The 17,218-nt window shown below is 42.0% G+C and overlaps 1 protein-coding gene across 1 annotated transcript in view; it reads right to left on the bottom strand.

Moving 5' to 3' along the window:
- LOC138298954 (zinc finger protein 248-like) overlaps positions 1 to 17,218 on the bottom strand; it is a 117,468-nt gene that overhangs the window by 31,195 nt on the left and 69,055 nt on the right. Inside the window, exons 6-7 of the mRNA XM_069236916.1 lie at positions 13,775 to 13,888; positions 2,529 to 2,639 (exon numbers count right to left, since the gene is read on the bottom strand). Coding sequence (XP_069093017.1) covers positions 2,529 to 2,639; positions 13,775 to 13,888 — 225 coding nt within the window. The remainder of the gene's footprint in view (positions 1 to 2,528; positions 2,640 to 13,774; positions 13,889 to 17,218) is intronic.

The following is a 17,218-nucleotide window of genomic DNA, read 5'->3' as shown; positions in this document are numbered from 1 at the left end:
TAATAGAAAAGTACTCCAGTTCTAATTGGTTGGTTTTCAGAGCTTAGGCCACAATTAAGAGGGATGGCCGGGGGCATTGGTATTGTGCCGCTAGAGGTGAAATTCATGGCCCGGCGCAAGATGAACAACAGCAAAAGTATTTGCCAAGAATGTTTTCATCAATTAAGAATGAAAGTAAGAGGTTCCAAGATGATCAGACAGCATTGTAGTTCTGACCATAAATGATTTTGGTTTCCCGAAAGAATAACGCTGCCGGATCGCCAGTTGGCATCATTTATGGTCAGAACTACAATGCTGTCTGATCATCTTGGAACCCATCCCAGTACAGTCCCATATATGTTCCACGGCCATGTAACCCCCACAATACCCCATGCAGAACCCAGCTATGCCCATTTACCTTCAACATTCACTAAATAACAGTACAAGGTGTATCTAAAAGTCATTGAACCAGCATCGTCCCCATTTAAATAAATATTTATGCCCATTCATTGAACACATGTTATTACACTACAGTAGCAGGTGTATGCAACAGCCATCATCCCCCATGTACAAATAATTATGGCCATTATCCCAAGAGGGCTACATAAAATACCATGCCCAGTGTATGTAGCAGCCATTTACCCCTGTACCCCCCTTTAAATATTATCTAGTTCCATCTTCCTAACATGACCATTATAATATAGTGGAAAATATGTCCAACAGCTGTTTAAAGCCCATAATGCCCTGTGAGTAAAGTAGCTATTACCAATTCCTTACAGTCATCATGAAAATATTTAACGTCCACCATCCCCAATGTAGAAAACCCCCATCCCTATCTTCTACCTTGAAGAATCCTAATACATTTCCAAATATATTCAATGGCCATGCGTCACCCATAATTCCCCATGCAGGACACAGCTAATGACCGCTTACCTTCAACATTTACTAAATACCAGTGCTGGGTATATGTACCAGCCACTTAACCCCTATCATCCCCATTTAAAACAATATTTATGCCCATTTCCCCAAAACATGTGACTATACTACAGTGGCAGATGTAAGCAACAGGCATTTAACACCCATCATCCCCCATGCAGAAATCATTATGGCCATTAATCCAAGAAGGCTATGTAAAATGCGATGCCCAGGGTACATAGCAGCCATTTAACCCCCATAATCTCCCCATTAAGCATTACCTATTTCAATTTTCCTAACAGGACTATTATATTATAGGGGAAATGTATTCATCAGCTGTTTAAAGCCCATTATCCTCTGTCAGTAAAGTAGCTATTACCATTCCCTTACACCAAACATGAAAATACAGTGGTAGGTATATGTCAAAGCCATTTAACATCCATCAGCCCCAATGGAGAAAATCCCTATCCCTATTTCATACCTTGAACAATCCTAGTACATTTCCAAATACATTCAATGACCAGGTGACACCCATAGTCCCCCATAAAGATCACACCTTCAAAATTCACTAGATAACAGTTCCGGGTGTATATACCAGCCATTTTACCACCAACATCCCCATTAAAAAAATATTTATGCCCATTTCTGCAACACATTGTAACCCCTATAATATCCCCCATGCCGAAGACAGCTATGCCCATTTTCCTTCAACATTTACTAAATTACAGTACCAGGTACATGTAATAGCCATTTAATCCCCATCATCCCTATGTAGAAAATTCCTATCCCCATTTCCTATCTGGAACAATACAAATACATTCCTAAATAGATTTTATGGCAATGGAACACCCATAATCACTAATGCAGATCAAAGCTATGCCCATTTTCCTTCAGCATTAATAACTATCAGTACCAGATATATGTAAGAGCCATTTAATCCACATATCCTGATAGGGAAACAATAAGAATTGATAAACAGAGTTTACTTTCACTTTGCCCATGTAAACTAAAACACATCCTGGTAGGTAAACAATAACAATTGCTGAAGAGAGTTAACTTTCACTTTGCACATGTAAGCATTAAACTTACATGCGCTGCAAACACTGCCACTGGTGGACACTTAAGAGAATGCAGTCCATCATCCCAAATTATCTTTTTTGTGCATCCTTTTTTAAAGTGGCTGAACAGTTTTGATCGATAATATCTGTATAGCCATATTATGGGATAATCAGAAGCTCAGCAAGTGATTTGAGTTCTGCAGAGAAATATTTTTAAGCACGTGAGTAGGCGATGCCTATAGCTAGTTTGGTAAAGCAATAATCAGAAAACGCACTGCTTTGGTAAAGATCTTACACTGAAAAGGACACTACCAATAGTGAATAATACTGTGACAGACATACAGGTTTATCAAGTTCCCATCCCTACAGCACATCATGTTTATTTGATCTGGAGGTCAGTACTTAATAAATTATATCTTTGATATAACCAAACAGTGTAATAGCATATGCTGAAGTAGGCTACAAATGGAACTACACAACAAAAACAGGAAAGTGGCTCTGCCATGCTTTGTACATATGCCCGAATGAAGCGTAGCAATTTAAAAAAATTAACTGAGGTAAGCTTTTTTAACTCACCTACTGGACTACTAGTGGACTCTATTATCTCTACATCAGGGTGATCTGTGGAACTGGTCTCTTCATCCTCTTCTATGCATACTACGACAGTTGCTGGACTAACGGCACGTCCTGTTCATTAGAATAACAAACAAGTTAACCAAAAAAAGAAAATAAATGCTGTAACCAGGGACTCATAGCGGCATATTCACTAGGGCATTTTGGAGCATATAAAGTAATATTCCTGTAGTTATGTACTCTTCCATACCTTTATGAATTGGCCCCAAAACATATTAAATGGGAATAGTCAAGAATCAGCTATATATTGCACGCATAGAAAGGACTGTGCCCTCTTAGCACTTACAGTAATAGAGTCGGATGTTTCAGGCCAGCTCACAAAGGCATACAATAGTACCTAAAATAGTACTCCTGTAGTACTACTTGCTATAAATGTTTTTGTGAATAAAACCTATAATATAATAGGCCATTGTTCTGGCCAGTTTCTTGGAGCCTACATTAACTAGTGCCTGGTCTAACATGTCCCTTTCATAACACCGATTCTGTCTCCATGCACCCCAGATAATCTAGATGTCACTCAAGGAACAGACATAAGGTGAAAATGACATGAACCCTCTATTAAATAGTGTTTATAAAGAAAATAACATTGTTCTGAAATGCCTTTGGTCCAGTGGAATGGCATGAACATCACTGAAAACATAGTCAACTTGCATGTTATACCAAAGGTTGATGTATGGCACAGCCCAATGGGAAATGGAGACCTGTGAAGTGTTTGTTAGAGGCACATTTCAAACAAAATTAACAGCCTAGAAGGATTATGTTACTTACACTGTAATCATCTATTTGTGGCATGTAGTGCTGTAAATCCACATACTCTGCATACTCCTGCCATCTAGTGTTGGGTACAGAGTTATGCAAGTTGTTTTTCTTTGAAGAAGTATTTTGAGTCACAAGGTTGAGTGACTCCTGCTCTCAGTGATATTGCACATGGGTATTGACTCTATTATTAGATTATTTTCCCACAGGTGGGTGAGGAAGGAGAGTAAGGTATGTGTAGGAAAAGAGATGCCCATGCTAAATGTAAATATATAATAATGTAACTACAACGGCCACAGGCATCCAAGGCATCCAAGGAAGAGGGAGAGCGCATGTGAACCTACACCCTACATGCCATGAACAGGTGCTTACATAAGGTAAGTAACATAATCCTTCTAGGCTGTGAAATTTGTTGGAAATGTGCCTCTAACAAATTCTTCATAGTTCACAAACAGATGCTTACAGGGTTATAAATATTCATGCTTTGCACAGACTGTAAAGCAGTCCTTCTTTAGAAGCGGTGGCTTGCATGTGGGAGTTGCAGTAGTCTTAAAAAGGGTATGTAGCAATGCCTGACCTACACTGACTTGTTGCCGTGGTAAAACATCCACACAGTAGTGCTTTGTGAAGGAGTGTGGTGTAGCCCATGTAGCTGCCTTATAAATGTCAATCATTGGAATGTTTCCAAGAAAGGCCATAGTGGCTCCCTTTTCACGAGTGGAGTGTGCTCTGGGAGAAACAGGTAAAGGTCTTTCGACCTTAATGTAACACGTTTGAATACATTTGACTATCCATCTGGCTATGCCCAATTTTGATATTGGGTTGCCTTTATGAGGCTGGGAAAAGCCCCCAAAGAGTTGTTTAGTTTTCCTGAAAGTTTTTTTTCTGGCTTTGTAGAATATGAGTGTTCTTTTGACATCTAAGGTATAAAGAGCTCTTTCCACAACAGAATCTGGCTGCAGGAAAACAACTGGGAGCTCTATTGACTGACTGAGGTGAAATTGTGAAACTACATTAGGTAGGAATTTAAGATTAATATGAAGAACCACTTTGTCTCTATGTACTTGGAAGGTTCTTCTAAGGTTAAAGCCTGGAGATCACTAACACACATGGGTCAGGTAATGGCGACTACGAATGCCACTTTCCATGAAAGAGATTGAAGAGGGCATGAGTGAAAAGGCTCAAATGGGGGACACATGCGTCTAGAGTTAGTGTCCTCCATGAAAGCCTTGATGGCTGGAATTTTGAACACTGGAAGATGTTGGAGATAGGCAGCCATTGCAGGGAGGTGTAACCGTATAGAAGTGTAAGTTACATTTTCCTTCTGAAAATACAGCAGGCAGCAATGTATTGCACCGTGGCTTTCAAAGGATCCATGGATTGACAGTAGTAAACAAAATGTTTCCATTTTGCTGCATCACAGGTTCTAGTGGTGGGTATGCGTGCTTCCTTGAGAATGTCCATACATTCTGGTGGTAAACCAAGGTAGCTAAATTCCATGACCTCAGGAGGCAAATTGCTTGGTTGAGCGTTTTGGGGTCAGGGTGTCTGATTTGTTCTTGTTTCTGAGTGAGAAGGTCTGGCCTGTTGCAGAGCTTCTCGTGAGGAATTACTAAGAGATCAGCAGTGTTGTGAACCAGGGCTGACGTGCCTAGGTGGGAGCTACAAGGTTTGCCTGAGATTCCAAACCAGAAATTGAATGAGAGGGAGAGGCGGAAAGGCGCAGGCAAATATCCTGAACCAACCAACTCATGCATAGTGTGTTGCCCTTGGATAGCAAATGTAGGTACCTGGAGGTGACGTTTGGGCATTTTGCATTTTCTGCAGTGGCGAAAAGGTGAATCTGAGAGAACCCCCATTTTTTAAAGTATGGAAGAAGTACTTGTTGGTGAAGTTCCCATTCCTGGAATTGTTGCTGCACCCTGCTGAGCATGTCTGAAAAGTTGTTGTCTGTTCTTGGAAGGTATTCGGCTAAGGGGTGAATGCTGTGGGGAGGAGCCAACTTCCATTTATAGTCTGAGACAGGTGTGATAGTTGTGAAGACCATGACCTCCCTGTTTTTGTAGATAATACATGGCTGTCATATTATCTGTCTGGACTAGGATAACCTTATGAGACAGTTGAGGAAGCAATGTTTTCAGTGCTAAGTGGACCGCCTGATGCTCCAGGTAGTTGATGCATAGAGATTGAAGTCTGGCATCCCAAAGACCATTTACTGTCCAGTTTTGTAGATCGGCAAGCCAACCTGTCTGTGATGCATCAGTGGTGAGAGTGATGTAAGGAACATGGTCCAGAAAAGGTTGCCCCTTTAACAGATAGTTGGTGTCCACCATTGCAGAGAATGGTGTGTGTGGCGGTCTATCAGCACTAGATCTTCTAGGTGACCCTGTGACTGAGACCACTGGCGAGCTAGACATTGCTGCAGAGGACGCATGTGTAGTCTTGCGTGGGGAACTATCGCAGTGCAAGAGGCCATCATTCCTAGCAGACACATGACTGTCTTTACTGTAAGTGTTTGGTTTGGCTAGAAACGCGAGCAGAGTTGCCTGAAAGTTCTGAATTCGAGAGGGCTTGAGGTAGGCTAATCCCAACCGTGTGTTTAAGATTGTTCCCAAGTAAGGTTGAACTTGAAGAGGTTGAAGGTGAGACTTGGGGACGTTGATAGTAAACCCTAGTCTGTGAAGTAGATCCACTGTCAACTGAGTGTTTAGGTGGCACTGCTGGTGAGTGCTGGCTTTGGGAAGCCTGTCGTCCAGGTAGGGAAATACATATATATTTTGTCTTCGCAGATGTGCTCTGACCACTGCCAGGCATTTTGTGAGTACTCAAGGTGCAGTAGTCACCCCGAATGGAATCCCTTTGAGTTGATAATGTTTGCCTGCTATGATAATTCTTAGGTATTTGAGGTGAGCAGGGTGTATTGTATGTGCAAACAGCCGTCTTTTAGGTCTTGTGTTGCCATAAAGTCGTCCTGTGGCAGAAGCGGAATGACATCCTGTAGAGTGACCGCATGGAAGTGTTCTGATAGGATGCACTTGTTTAGAGGTCTGAGATCTGAGCCTTGGTGTTGAAGAGGAATGGGTTCTGTGGCCCCTTTGAGAAGAAGGGCTTGTTCCTTTTGCTTGAGAAGTGTAAGGTGTTCCTGTGATAACCTGTGACTGCGAGGTGGAATGTTGGGCGGTGTGGTAATGAACTCCAGACAGTAGCTCTGTTGGATAATGGCTAATACTCATTTGTCTATGGTGATGGTATTCCAGGCTAGGTGAAAGAACTGTTGTCTGCCTCTGACTGGTGTTGTGTGGTCGGAGGGGAGGTTTGGGAAGTCACTGCTTTGCAGTGTATGTTGCTCTACGTGCATAGGCCTCCTTGAACCTACCCTTGTTGTTACTTCCCCTGAAGAAGCCTCCATAATAGCCCTTGGTGTAGGCAGACTGGGGTTGTTTCTGTTAAGAAGTGGAGGCATCTGTGGAGGTGGATTTATATGTACCTCTGTAGCCTGGGTGACAAAAGGAGCCTCTGGGAGTGGAAGTTTGCAACACTCCCATTGCCTTGGAAGTATTGGTATTCTTTTTCATTTTGTAGAGGTTAAAATTTACCTGCGGTCCCAAAAGGTGATCTTTAGCTGAAGGCATATTTAATACTGCCTGTAGGACCTCTGGTTTGAACCCAGAACACTTTAGTCATGCAGGTCTCTTAAGAAGGACACTGGTATTAATCTATTTAGCTGCAGTATCTGCTGCATTGAGGGTGCAGCAGATGGAGTTGTTTGTGATGACATGGCTCTCAGTGACAATTTGCTGACCCCTGCATCCTATGCTGTTTTGGGAGGTACTGCAAGAGTTCCTCCCTCTCCTCCCAATTGGCTCTATCATAACAGGCTAACAGGGCCTGAAAATTGCCAATGGTTGGGGGCTTGTGCAGCAACCCTCTTCCCAGCAGCATCTATACGTTTGTTTTCCTTTTCAGGAGGAGGTATCCCCAGTAGCCTGACTGTTTGCACTCTTACAGTGGGGTCAAAGGGTACTTGACTCTGGATGAACAAGCGATCAGAAGGTGCCGCTATATATTTTTTGTCCACCCAAGTGGTGATGACCCGAGCTCGGACTGGCTCCTTGGCATACCTCATCATGCCAGGAAGCATGGGCAAAAACTGTGGATCCCTTTGTGTGGAAGCAAGGGAGGTTAAAAAGAAAGTAGTATTCTAGGGGCTCTTTGTGCAGCTCAACATTATGAAAGGCTGCCGCCATAGCAATAACCTGCTGGAAGAAGGTGGTATTCTCCAGAAAGGAGGGACGAGCTGAGTATAGGTCAGGATCGGTTGGGATGGTGGGATCAGTGTCATAGATGTACCTAGGGTCAGGGTCACCTTACGGTCAAGTGCACTGTTTGTAGGAAACAGTGGTGGAGGAGAATGAGGAGGGGAAGAAGACGGTGGTGATGGTGGAGGAGATGGTCTAGGAACAGGATGGTAGGCAGGGCTGATGGCCTTGTCTTTAGTCTTCTTCCTGGCAGGAAGAGGGAAATCCAGTGCCTCCTCGAAAGTCAACTTCTTCGTTAGAGGTGGGGGATAGGAAGGAGTAGCTACAATGCGGCTAATCCCCACTAGAATCTGAATCTTCCTCTGTCGAATTTCCAGTTTTTCAAGGATGGGCTCAACAGGGAAAGCAGAGGCCAAAGCCGGTCTGGAGTCTTTCGGCTCTGAGGCTTTTGGTATTGAAAGTTTGGGCTTGGCCGGATGAGGCTTCATCGCGCAGTGATTGGCACAGAGGGTCAGGTTGATGCCAAAACATACGCTTGGTACGATATGGTGTAGGTCGCTACCAAAGGCTTGGCCTTTAAGGCGATCTTCGGTGGCGAGGGCTGGGAGGCCAAGACAGTCTTTCGGATCTGACTGTGGCTAGAAAGCAGCGGTGGTCTGGGGACCTCGGATAGTGGGAGGGGGAAGCCCTTGATTTTTTGGAGGGCTTGAGTGTTGGAGTAGGAGCCACAGTACTCATGCGCTGGGCAGATGACATCTCCTGCACTTTGAGGTCCACCTCTACATCGAAACCTGAGCTATTTTTGAACAAGAAGACCTCCTCTTCTTAAACGGTCAGCTCTTCCTGCGCATGTTCTTCACCGAAGAGATCAGGAGCGTCAACCTAGGCCTTTTGCGACATTTCAAGTTGTCAAGCCCTTCAGTCCCAAAGGGTCTTCTCGAAACGGAATGATTTGCAGGCACTGCATATGATCCCTTTATGGACAGGTGAAAGGCAGAGGTTGCACACAAGGTGTTGATCGGTGTCCGAATATTTTGCGTGGCAACGCAGACAAAATCTGTTCCATCAGAAAAGCATCCTGCATTGAGCCGGTGGCACACTGGAAGGTAGGCCTGAAGTGGACGGTGCCCCGAGACAAAGAGGGTTGAACGAGTTCGACCTAACAAAATTTTGAAAGAAGCGCAGAAGTGGAAAAGTGAGATTGAAAACAATACCATTGAGGACAGTAAGGAAACGGAAGAATCGTACGGAACGGAGTCAAAAACACAGAGTGGAGGCACACACATCCGAACCCGACAGAGGAAAGAAAACATTCTCACAATGGAGTCGATGCCCAGGCGCAATATCACTGAGATGAGGAGTCACTCGACTCTGTGATTCAAAGGACTTCTTTGAAGAAAAATAACTTGCACAGCTCCAGACCCGAGACTAGATGGCAGGAGTATGCAGAGCATGTGTATCAACAGCTACACATGCCATCAAACATGTAGCTACACTGAGCAGTGGTGCCAGTGTAACTTTCTCAAACCACATCTCACATTCCACTTATGGTTACCTTTGCAATGGAAGTCCGAGCCCTATGGAAAAAAAATCTCAGTGCATGAAAATTGGAAGGCTCCAAATCATATATGGATGTGGCACAGCTCAATAAGTGTACAGGCCAAGAGTGGGGCTATCAAGGCGAGCATAGCTAAGGCAATACACTTTAATCTCTAAGGGAGCAATGGGTAAGGTTACCATCAGTAGGATAATGACCATGTGCCTTTCAGAATGATGCTGTTTTAAGAGACTACACATTAAATTTGCTTGAATTTCACTCTCACAAGTGTTGGAAATCAAAAATGTATGACTCTTTAGTAGAATTTCTATATTTTCCTACGACTCATGCATACTGTCTCTCTTGCTGCTTGTAATGGGAGTGAGGTGAAAACTCAGTCTACCAGATCCTACACTCTGTTCCTAACCACTGTTAACCTTATCTCTATCACTTTAGATATGTTCTTCTTCCCTATGGCTTCTTGAAATGTCACCCTTGTTTTATAGAAACTGGGCATTAAACAGACCAAATGTAAATCTAGAGATGTAAGCCTGTGGCATGACCAAAAGCAAGGTCCTGAATCTCTTAAACAAGTGAACGAGCCGGGAACACAATGGCAGGTAAGGGTGGACAGCTCTGCATGTGTGCGTGGCAGTTTCTATGCTTATGCTTCTAAAGGCAACTTTCTAAAACACCTTAGGGCTGAATAGTAGCGGGGCTCCACACTGCCTAAACAGAGTTTAGGACAGGGTTATTTTCCCTTCCAACGTTGTGCTCTGTAACCAGATGTCTGTCACGTTTTATTTTGCTAGATTAGGTATAATGACCTAACAATCTCTTATTCATAGAAGGCAATGTGTAAACAATTCTCAAACTATGGGATGGAAGGTTTTACACTAAGTCAACCAAGCTGCTAGGAACAAATTTGGCTAGAACAACAAATTACATCCATCCGCAGCTACAGCCCCTAGAGAAGAGAAAGAGAAAAGGTACATAGAAGCCTGAATTAATGGAATTGGGCAAGCAATTTAATCCATGGCTTTTACTACATTGAGACCACATGTGCAAACTGAATGGGAGGTGAAATATTCTAACCATCTTAGCAGGGAAAAGCTGTTAACCATCATTTCACAGCAAGTGCCTAGCGACTCTCATGAAGAAGCAGTGTAGCCACACGTATGAAGGTTATGCTATGTTAAGGAAGAGCTGTATGGGCCAAGCCAAGGTCAGGGCTAGGTGAAGAGCCAGGTGTTTAAGTTTTTACAGAATTCAAAAACTGACAATGCAGCTCTATTGTGCAGGGGCAGATCATTCCAGACTTTAGAAGCTAGGTAGAGGAAGGTATGACCACTGAATCTATCTGTGCATATCCAGGGGTGAATATTGCTTTGCAATGGACCTTATTGCTTCTGAAATGCTGGCCAGTGTTGCCACAAAGTGTAACTGAGGAATACAAGATGGAGATGATATGTTTTGCACAAGGGACCCTTCTTCATTTTAATTTCCATGCAAGCAAAGTTCAGAGCTAATTACACAACTGAATCCACAGTACGCATAAAATCATTTATATTATTCTCAAGATATCAGTAGAAACTTTTATGCCTTTTAATGAAGTACTATCATCTGGGGAGTTGTTTCTAATCAACATCAAGATTCTCAGGTTTCTGGTGGGACAGGTTAAGGTGTTTGAAAGCATGTTTTTCCTTCATGCTCTGAAATGAATAACAGGAAGTGGTATCTCTTGGTATCCTGGTATCTCAACTTAATAGTTATGGAGGTTGCAGGATTCTGCTTTTGGCCAGCAACAAGTATGTCTTAACTAGATCTAACAGGTCTATTCAGTTCCTATTGTGACCCAATTTTAGATGACTTATTAAAGTATTGGACAAATGGGGAATGTCTGTAAGAACATCCCTGACCAGGGCTAGTGAGACCAACAAACAAGAAGTCTGACACTTGCCTAGCCAGAGTTCACTCTAACAACATGTGTCAAAGGGGACAACTTTAAAAAGAACCAAAGTGCAGACCTTCTACTGGTACACTGCAGGGTTTGTTCCTAACAATGTGGAGTTTATACATTTTATTATTGCAAGATAGAACGTGAAATGTAAGTGGCTGTGGCAAATGGCACACTCCAAGAGCTCCACTGGCAAACAATCTGGTTTTGGTAGAGTCAACACTAACCAACTTCCATCTGAGAGGCCTCAAACCCTTTGGGAAGGTTTCCTTTGTCTACATTTCAAGGACAAGAGAGAAGAGCTGGAAATATTATTAGTTTCCCGGTATAAGGCTATTCTTTGTCAAACCACTGCTGGAAAGTTCTATCACTGTGCCCCATGCTGAACAAAAATAAGCTCTGGATGGTTTGAAACGATTAGCCAGATACAGGTTTGCAAATCGGGGGCAAGACACGGTCCTCCTGAGGAGCTGGATCCTCTTGTTGGGAGGTAAAAAGCAGACTAGGGCAAACCACATCATGCGCAAAGGATTAAGAAGTCTCCAGCCAGTAATTAATAAAGTTCATGGAGAACTTGAGTCAATAATGAATGCACAGTCGAGTTTACAACAAGACAAGGACTGGGAAGCAACGCCCATATCCACCACTTTCAGGCAGGAATATACACAGATTTCCTGAATACATAATTGGTGGTAGGGTGTGTGACAAATGGCAAAGGAACGTTGTTTCTTCAGACACATTCTCCAACACAGTCATAGCCTGCTTCAGCTTTTGGAAAATGTAGATACGAATAATAAAAGCCTTAATATCTACTTTGTTTTGAACTACATGCACATGAAGTTATACTGTGATATTCAACTTAAAGTTAAAAAGTGCCACTTGCCACAATTAGGAACAACAGGGCAGGTGTTTACTGAAACTATGGCAAACTACACACCCAAGGAACTCTTGGTAAGCAGGCACCAGTGGTAAACAAAACATGGAGAAAACACTTCAAAACAGTGGCAACATGCTTAGTGAGAGTATGCATCTAACTCTGTCAGGTGGCCATACTAACACTGTATTCCTGGCTTTCAAAGACATATGGTTTAGGCCCAGACGTACGTCTCGTTGCCTAGGGTATAAAGGGAAAACCTGTTGTGTTAAAAAGTGATTTGATCCGCCTGTTTAATTGCAATGTATATCAACCTAGTCTAAGTAGTTTGCAACCATTTTTGGTCTGATTTTGTCAGAAACGTGTGCTACATTAAGCCCACTTCTCTGCAACTGCTTAAAGCAATTAAGCGAAGGGACCTTTGGGTGGATCCATTTTGGAGAGCATAGGTAATATATGACTGGATGTAGAGGCTACGTAACCAAAGAAGCACCTGCTCTCTCTTGAACGGATACATTAAGGAAGCAAATCACACTGCTACCTTCAATTCAGCTTGTGCCTTACCCAGGGTAACTTATTTACACTTCGGTAGAACTTAGAGGGGGCTGGATTAAGAAAATAATACATTTTCAGCTCAAATGGAATTTTGTCCTCCTCTGACCTGCATACTTAATATAGATGCATTAGGAAGCTCGAAAAGTCGTTTGCTTTTTGTGAGTGCATTTTAACATGGGATGCCATGGCATGCCCCAAGCCTCATTCTAAAAAAGTATCTATTAAAAGCTCCTTCAGTCAGGGATGTGGGTGACCATTAAAGGAAGTCATATTCACTTAAAACCTTTTATCATAATAAAAAGGGGATCAATTTACCATTGAAAAGTGCTGAACAGAAATGATTGCTAGGAAAGACAAGACAGAAAATAGTAAGTAAAATCCAATTCTATGTCCCAGACCTGGGAAGTTGGAAGCATGTTTTGCACAGAAACATAAAAGATGTGCTAGTTTGTGGTAGGATTTCCATTTAAGAAACTCAGTTTGTAAATTGTGCAAACTTTTTAAACAGCATAGCTGTCTTTTGGGTTACCTATATCTTGCAGGCTGATATTTCAGGCTATTTAGATTTCTCAGGTCTTAGCAGATCATACCCTTTGTTTACCGGACTGTCTCGGGTGTCACACACCAGACCTATCTCTTCAGTTACACAGATATGAAATGATTGGGCCACAGGCTGAAGAACAAATCTTCACATTAGACAGCTACTGGAGTCTCAGTCCCAAAACAGAAAAACTATTCTTCCAACTTCATAACATTTGTTTAGGTAAGAGGACAGGTGTCCTGGACTAACAAGACAGAGGCTGTTGTTTCTAAAATGTAGCTGCAGACGCAGATTTCGTCAGATGCCAATCTTCATATGCCACTACTTCTGGAAGGGTCAGTAAAGCTTTGTAGGTCAGTCACTTGCTAAAGTGCTTATTTTACATATGAAGACAGAATGACATGTATTTTCAACGTATGTCAGTATTCTGACAGCTATTCCTGCTAATTGTTTTTATATTCTCTTCACCTGAAATAATTTCTAACTTCATCATTTCAAAATGTGTCTGTAGAGAAATAGTTATTCCTACTCCCTATCCTGGATCATGGATAGCTAATTCAGTCACAGTGATGTGTTATTTCTACTACTTATGAATTCTACATGTTCTGATTGTTGGGTGCCAAGTACTGTCTGTGGTCAGTATCACAAAACACCTTAAAATTCCCCAGGTCTATCACTGACTTAAGATGACTCAAACAGGGATCACATGCCTGAGCTGGGGGCAGCAAGGCGGTCTTCTCCTACAGGGCAAGAGTGATCCATCAAACGCATAGAATGCTCATCTTCATCTCTTGAGCAGACGTCCGCCGGGAAAAATGGCATTCCTGCATAAAGACATAAAAAGAGTATCCTACATCAAAAAAATAAATTGCTGCAAGGAAAAAACTATTGGAATTAAAGTTGGATCCAATAAGTGTCTACAGAAAAGATGCAAAAAGTATAACATCTCAGACATTGTGCTATGAGTTTTGTGAAAAGACAGCAATTCCAGTTTTTGACTCTAGGCAAAATCAATTCTGTCTTTGTTGTGCTGTTACCAGCAATCCAGTGGTGGGTCCCCAGCCAATTTCTGGTGGGTCTCAGAAGAGCAATAAATAAAGATGCCTTTACATTTTGGCACAGTTGCTGTACATCAAAGGCAGAGATCAAATGTCAGGCTATGCCTTCTGAAAAATTGCTGCTTATTCTTTTAACATGAGGATTAGTGTTTATTTTTCTTTCTCTGACTGCAAAGTGAGAGTAGTTGCAAGGTGAACTATGTGACAATCTTGTTCGGGTACAAGGTGTGTCAAAGGAAAGGCTGTAGGATGTAATTTTTTTTAAAGACTCAAAAAAATGAAATACCAGTAAGTGAGATGTACACATATTTCATAATAATATATCAGTCATTAGGAAACCAAAAATGAGGCATATGTGTTTGCAATTCTGAAGTGTGATGGAAACAAAGATTTTTAAAGGATCAAAACAAATCAAGACTTGGTAATGTGCAAATAATAAATATTCACTGAAAACGATTTTCCACACATTACCATGTGTGTTCTATATAGTTTTGTCAGTATAACTGTATTTCCGTGCAACATTACTGGCCATTTCAAAGAAAAAATGTGTTGTCTGTAGACTTCAATGAGCTACTGTATGATGTTTTAGTAATATATGTGACTGAGTGCTCTGCAATGCATCACCAGCTACCTGCTACAGCCTTACCTCCCTCCTGCTCAGTACATTTGCTACACGTACTGTGAAGCTTGTTTTTTTCACAATCCATATGACTTACGCTTCAATGAGTGTATAACACTGATGCAAGCAACCCCGTTCTGAAAAATGTTACAACTTTACTGTTGCAAATGTGCTGAATTATGTCCCTATGTCCTGTTTTAAAATAGGTCCTTATAAATATTCTCAAGCAAAACTATGGGTGAACCTTCCAGTATTTCTTACTGTTGTTTTTCTTACTTCACAATATCATTTCATTTGCACACAGAATGGGCTCTCTATACGTGATCATATACAAACATCCAATTTATGTATGACTATATGAAACTGCAAAATATAAAAGCACCGCTGGGCCTTGTTCTGATATAAAAATGGGTATGAGGCCTTACCCTGTACTCTGCTGCAGAAGGGGTTCTTCAAATTTACTAAAATCACTAGTATCAACATTAATATTTTTCAGAAGCCTTCTGATTTAGTGAATAGATGCCACTGTCCAGCACCCTACTGTGAAAAGTGTCCCATCTCCAGAGAAGTTCATTATCTGCAGATTCATGTCTTGGCCAGAGTCTAATAAAGACATTTCAAGGGGGTATGGTCAAGATCATGACATTTACATGCAATTGCTGTTAGTGCGAAGCAAATTTGTTTAAAAAAAAAAAAGTATGCTATTTGGGGAATTCACTGTATTTTGAAAGCATGTCTATTATTACATTAACAAATCGCTCACATCTCATAGCTCCTAAGGCTAGGTGGGTCTTGAAAGTTTGTTGCTCTAAATATTGCGTTGTTGTATCCTGAAATGTTTGTAAAGTACTGTCTTAAAGGGTTAAGTCACCTGCAGCAGAAATCTTTGTGTGCCTGCAACTGTCAGGAGCTTATAGTAAAAGTAATATAACTCTGGTGGTTAATGCAGTTGCAGGAGAGTTCTGTGTTTTGTCCTATCACAGTTTTGACTCATAAAGCAGCATAGAGGGCTAATGTGCCTGCTGCAAAGCACATCATGCAACATGCCTATCACAGGTTTTTATTTTATGTAGATAAGTAAGTGACTTTCTGCTTTTGACACTGAGATCCATTTGTTATTTCCGGTTCATATTTTGCAATCCAACTAAAATAGCACAATGAGCTTTGAGCCGGAATCAAGGAGCACATGCGAACTGCAAGCCATAGGTTTAGATCCTTATTGTTTTTTTTTTCCCTCAATCTATTTTTATTCTACGTTTGCCTGATTCAGCTCCAGGATACTGTCCCAGGTGAGTTATGCACTATACAGATGCACATAACATAATATGGCATAACAAATAAGGGGTCCTTAGGCGAGTAATTAAAGTCTTGTTAGCACAGACAACCCCAATCACTGTGTTACATTTAAATCCTGACTATAGTCCTGATTTAGATCTTCGTAGTAACGGTCCCGCCGTTGATTTTCTACTGAAAAACTCATTCGCCCCCTTGATTTAGATTTTGTCAGTCCCATGGGCGAAACAGAGCACAAGTCCTGCCAACCCTGCCAAGAATCTCCAGCTGCCTCAACGGCGGCATTGGGAATAGGGGCTGACGGCAGGACTTAGCTACCTGTACCACTGAGCAGACCTGGATCTGCCTTACCATCAAGACAATTGTGGTGGCCCAACCTCCACATATGAGTTGGTGGACTGTAGGGAAAATGGGGTCCAAACCTACCTTTTTTCAGCATTCCACTTCTGTTTCCAGCTGGACACGACTGAACAGGACCCTCAGTCGCTGCTGCCACTGGACCACAGAAAATCCCCCAGCCCCCACCCCCCCACCTGCACCCCAGTCACTGGACTTAAAGGTAGGGAATCGGCATTGGCTGTGTACGTTGTGTGGTCACCACATAGGAGGTTGAGACCACTGCAGTCATATACATGTTACAATAATTATTTTAATTACCGTGACATGCATATGTCGGGAGCACATTTGTGAGGGACATAGATGAGGACACACTGGTACATGACACAACATTGAGGTTAGTGTTGTTGTGTGGTGATCGTTGTTGTGACATGTGTAGATGTGCTTATGTGTGAGTGTGTTTGTGTAGCAGAGTGTGTAGTTGTGTCAGTTGTTGTGGTTGTGTCGTTTGTGGGTGAAGTGTCAATGTGTGTGTGCGCTGTGTCATGGATGCATGGCAATGTGTGTTTTCAGCATGTACGTGTTGTGTCATGTTGCAATGGCAATGGAATATAGTGTGTATGTGGTGTGTACTGTAGTGTGTTGTGCTGTGGGACACATAAGGCTAATGTACAGTGTGTGTGCATGACTTACCTCTATTCCATTGCCACACAGATACATCTGGTATTCTAACAGTGCATGTACATAGCTTACATAGATAGTTAAAAAATATTCTTCTAATTAATAGTTTCTCTTAAGTGCTTGAGAAGTGATAATAAGCTAAGTGCCTTTGTTTCCCTCCATTGATT

This window comes from Pleurodeles waltl, chromosome 1_2 (genome assembly GCF_031143425.1).
Source record: "Pleurodeles waltl isolate 20211129_DDA chromosome 1_2, aPleWal1.hap1.20221129, whole genome shotgun sequence".
In the NCBI taxonomy this organism is placed as follows: Eukaryota; Metazoa; Chordata; class Amphibia; order Caudata; family Salamandridae; genus Pleurodeles; species Pleurodeles waltl.
The sequence above is the reverse complement of the archived record's forward strand: the minus strand, read 5'-3'. Positions and strand labels throughout refer to the sequence as shown.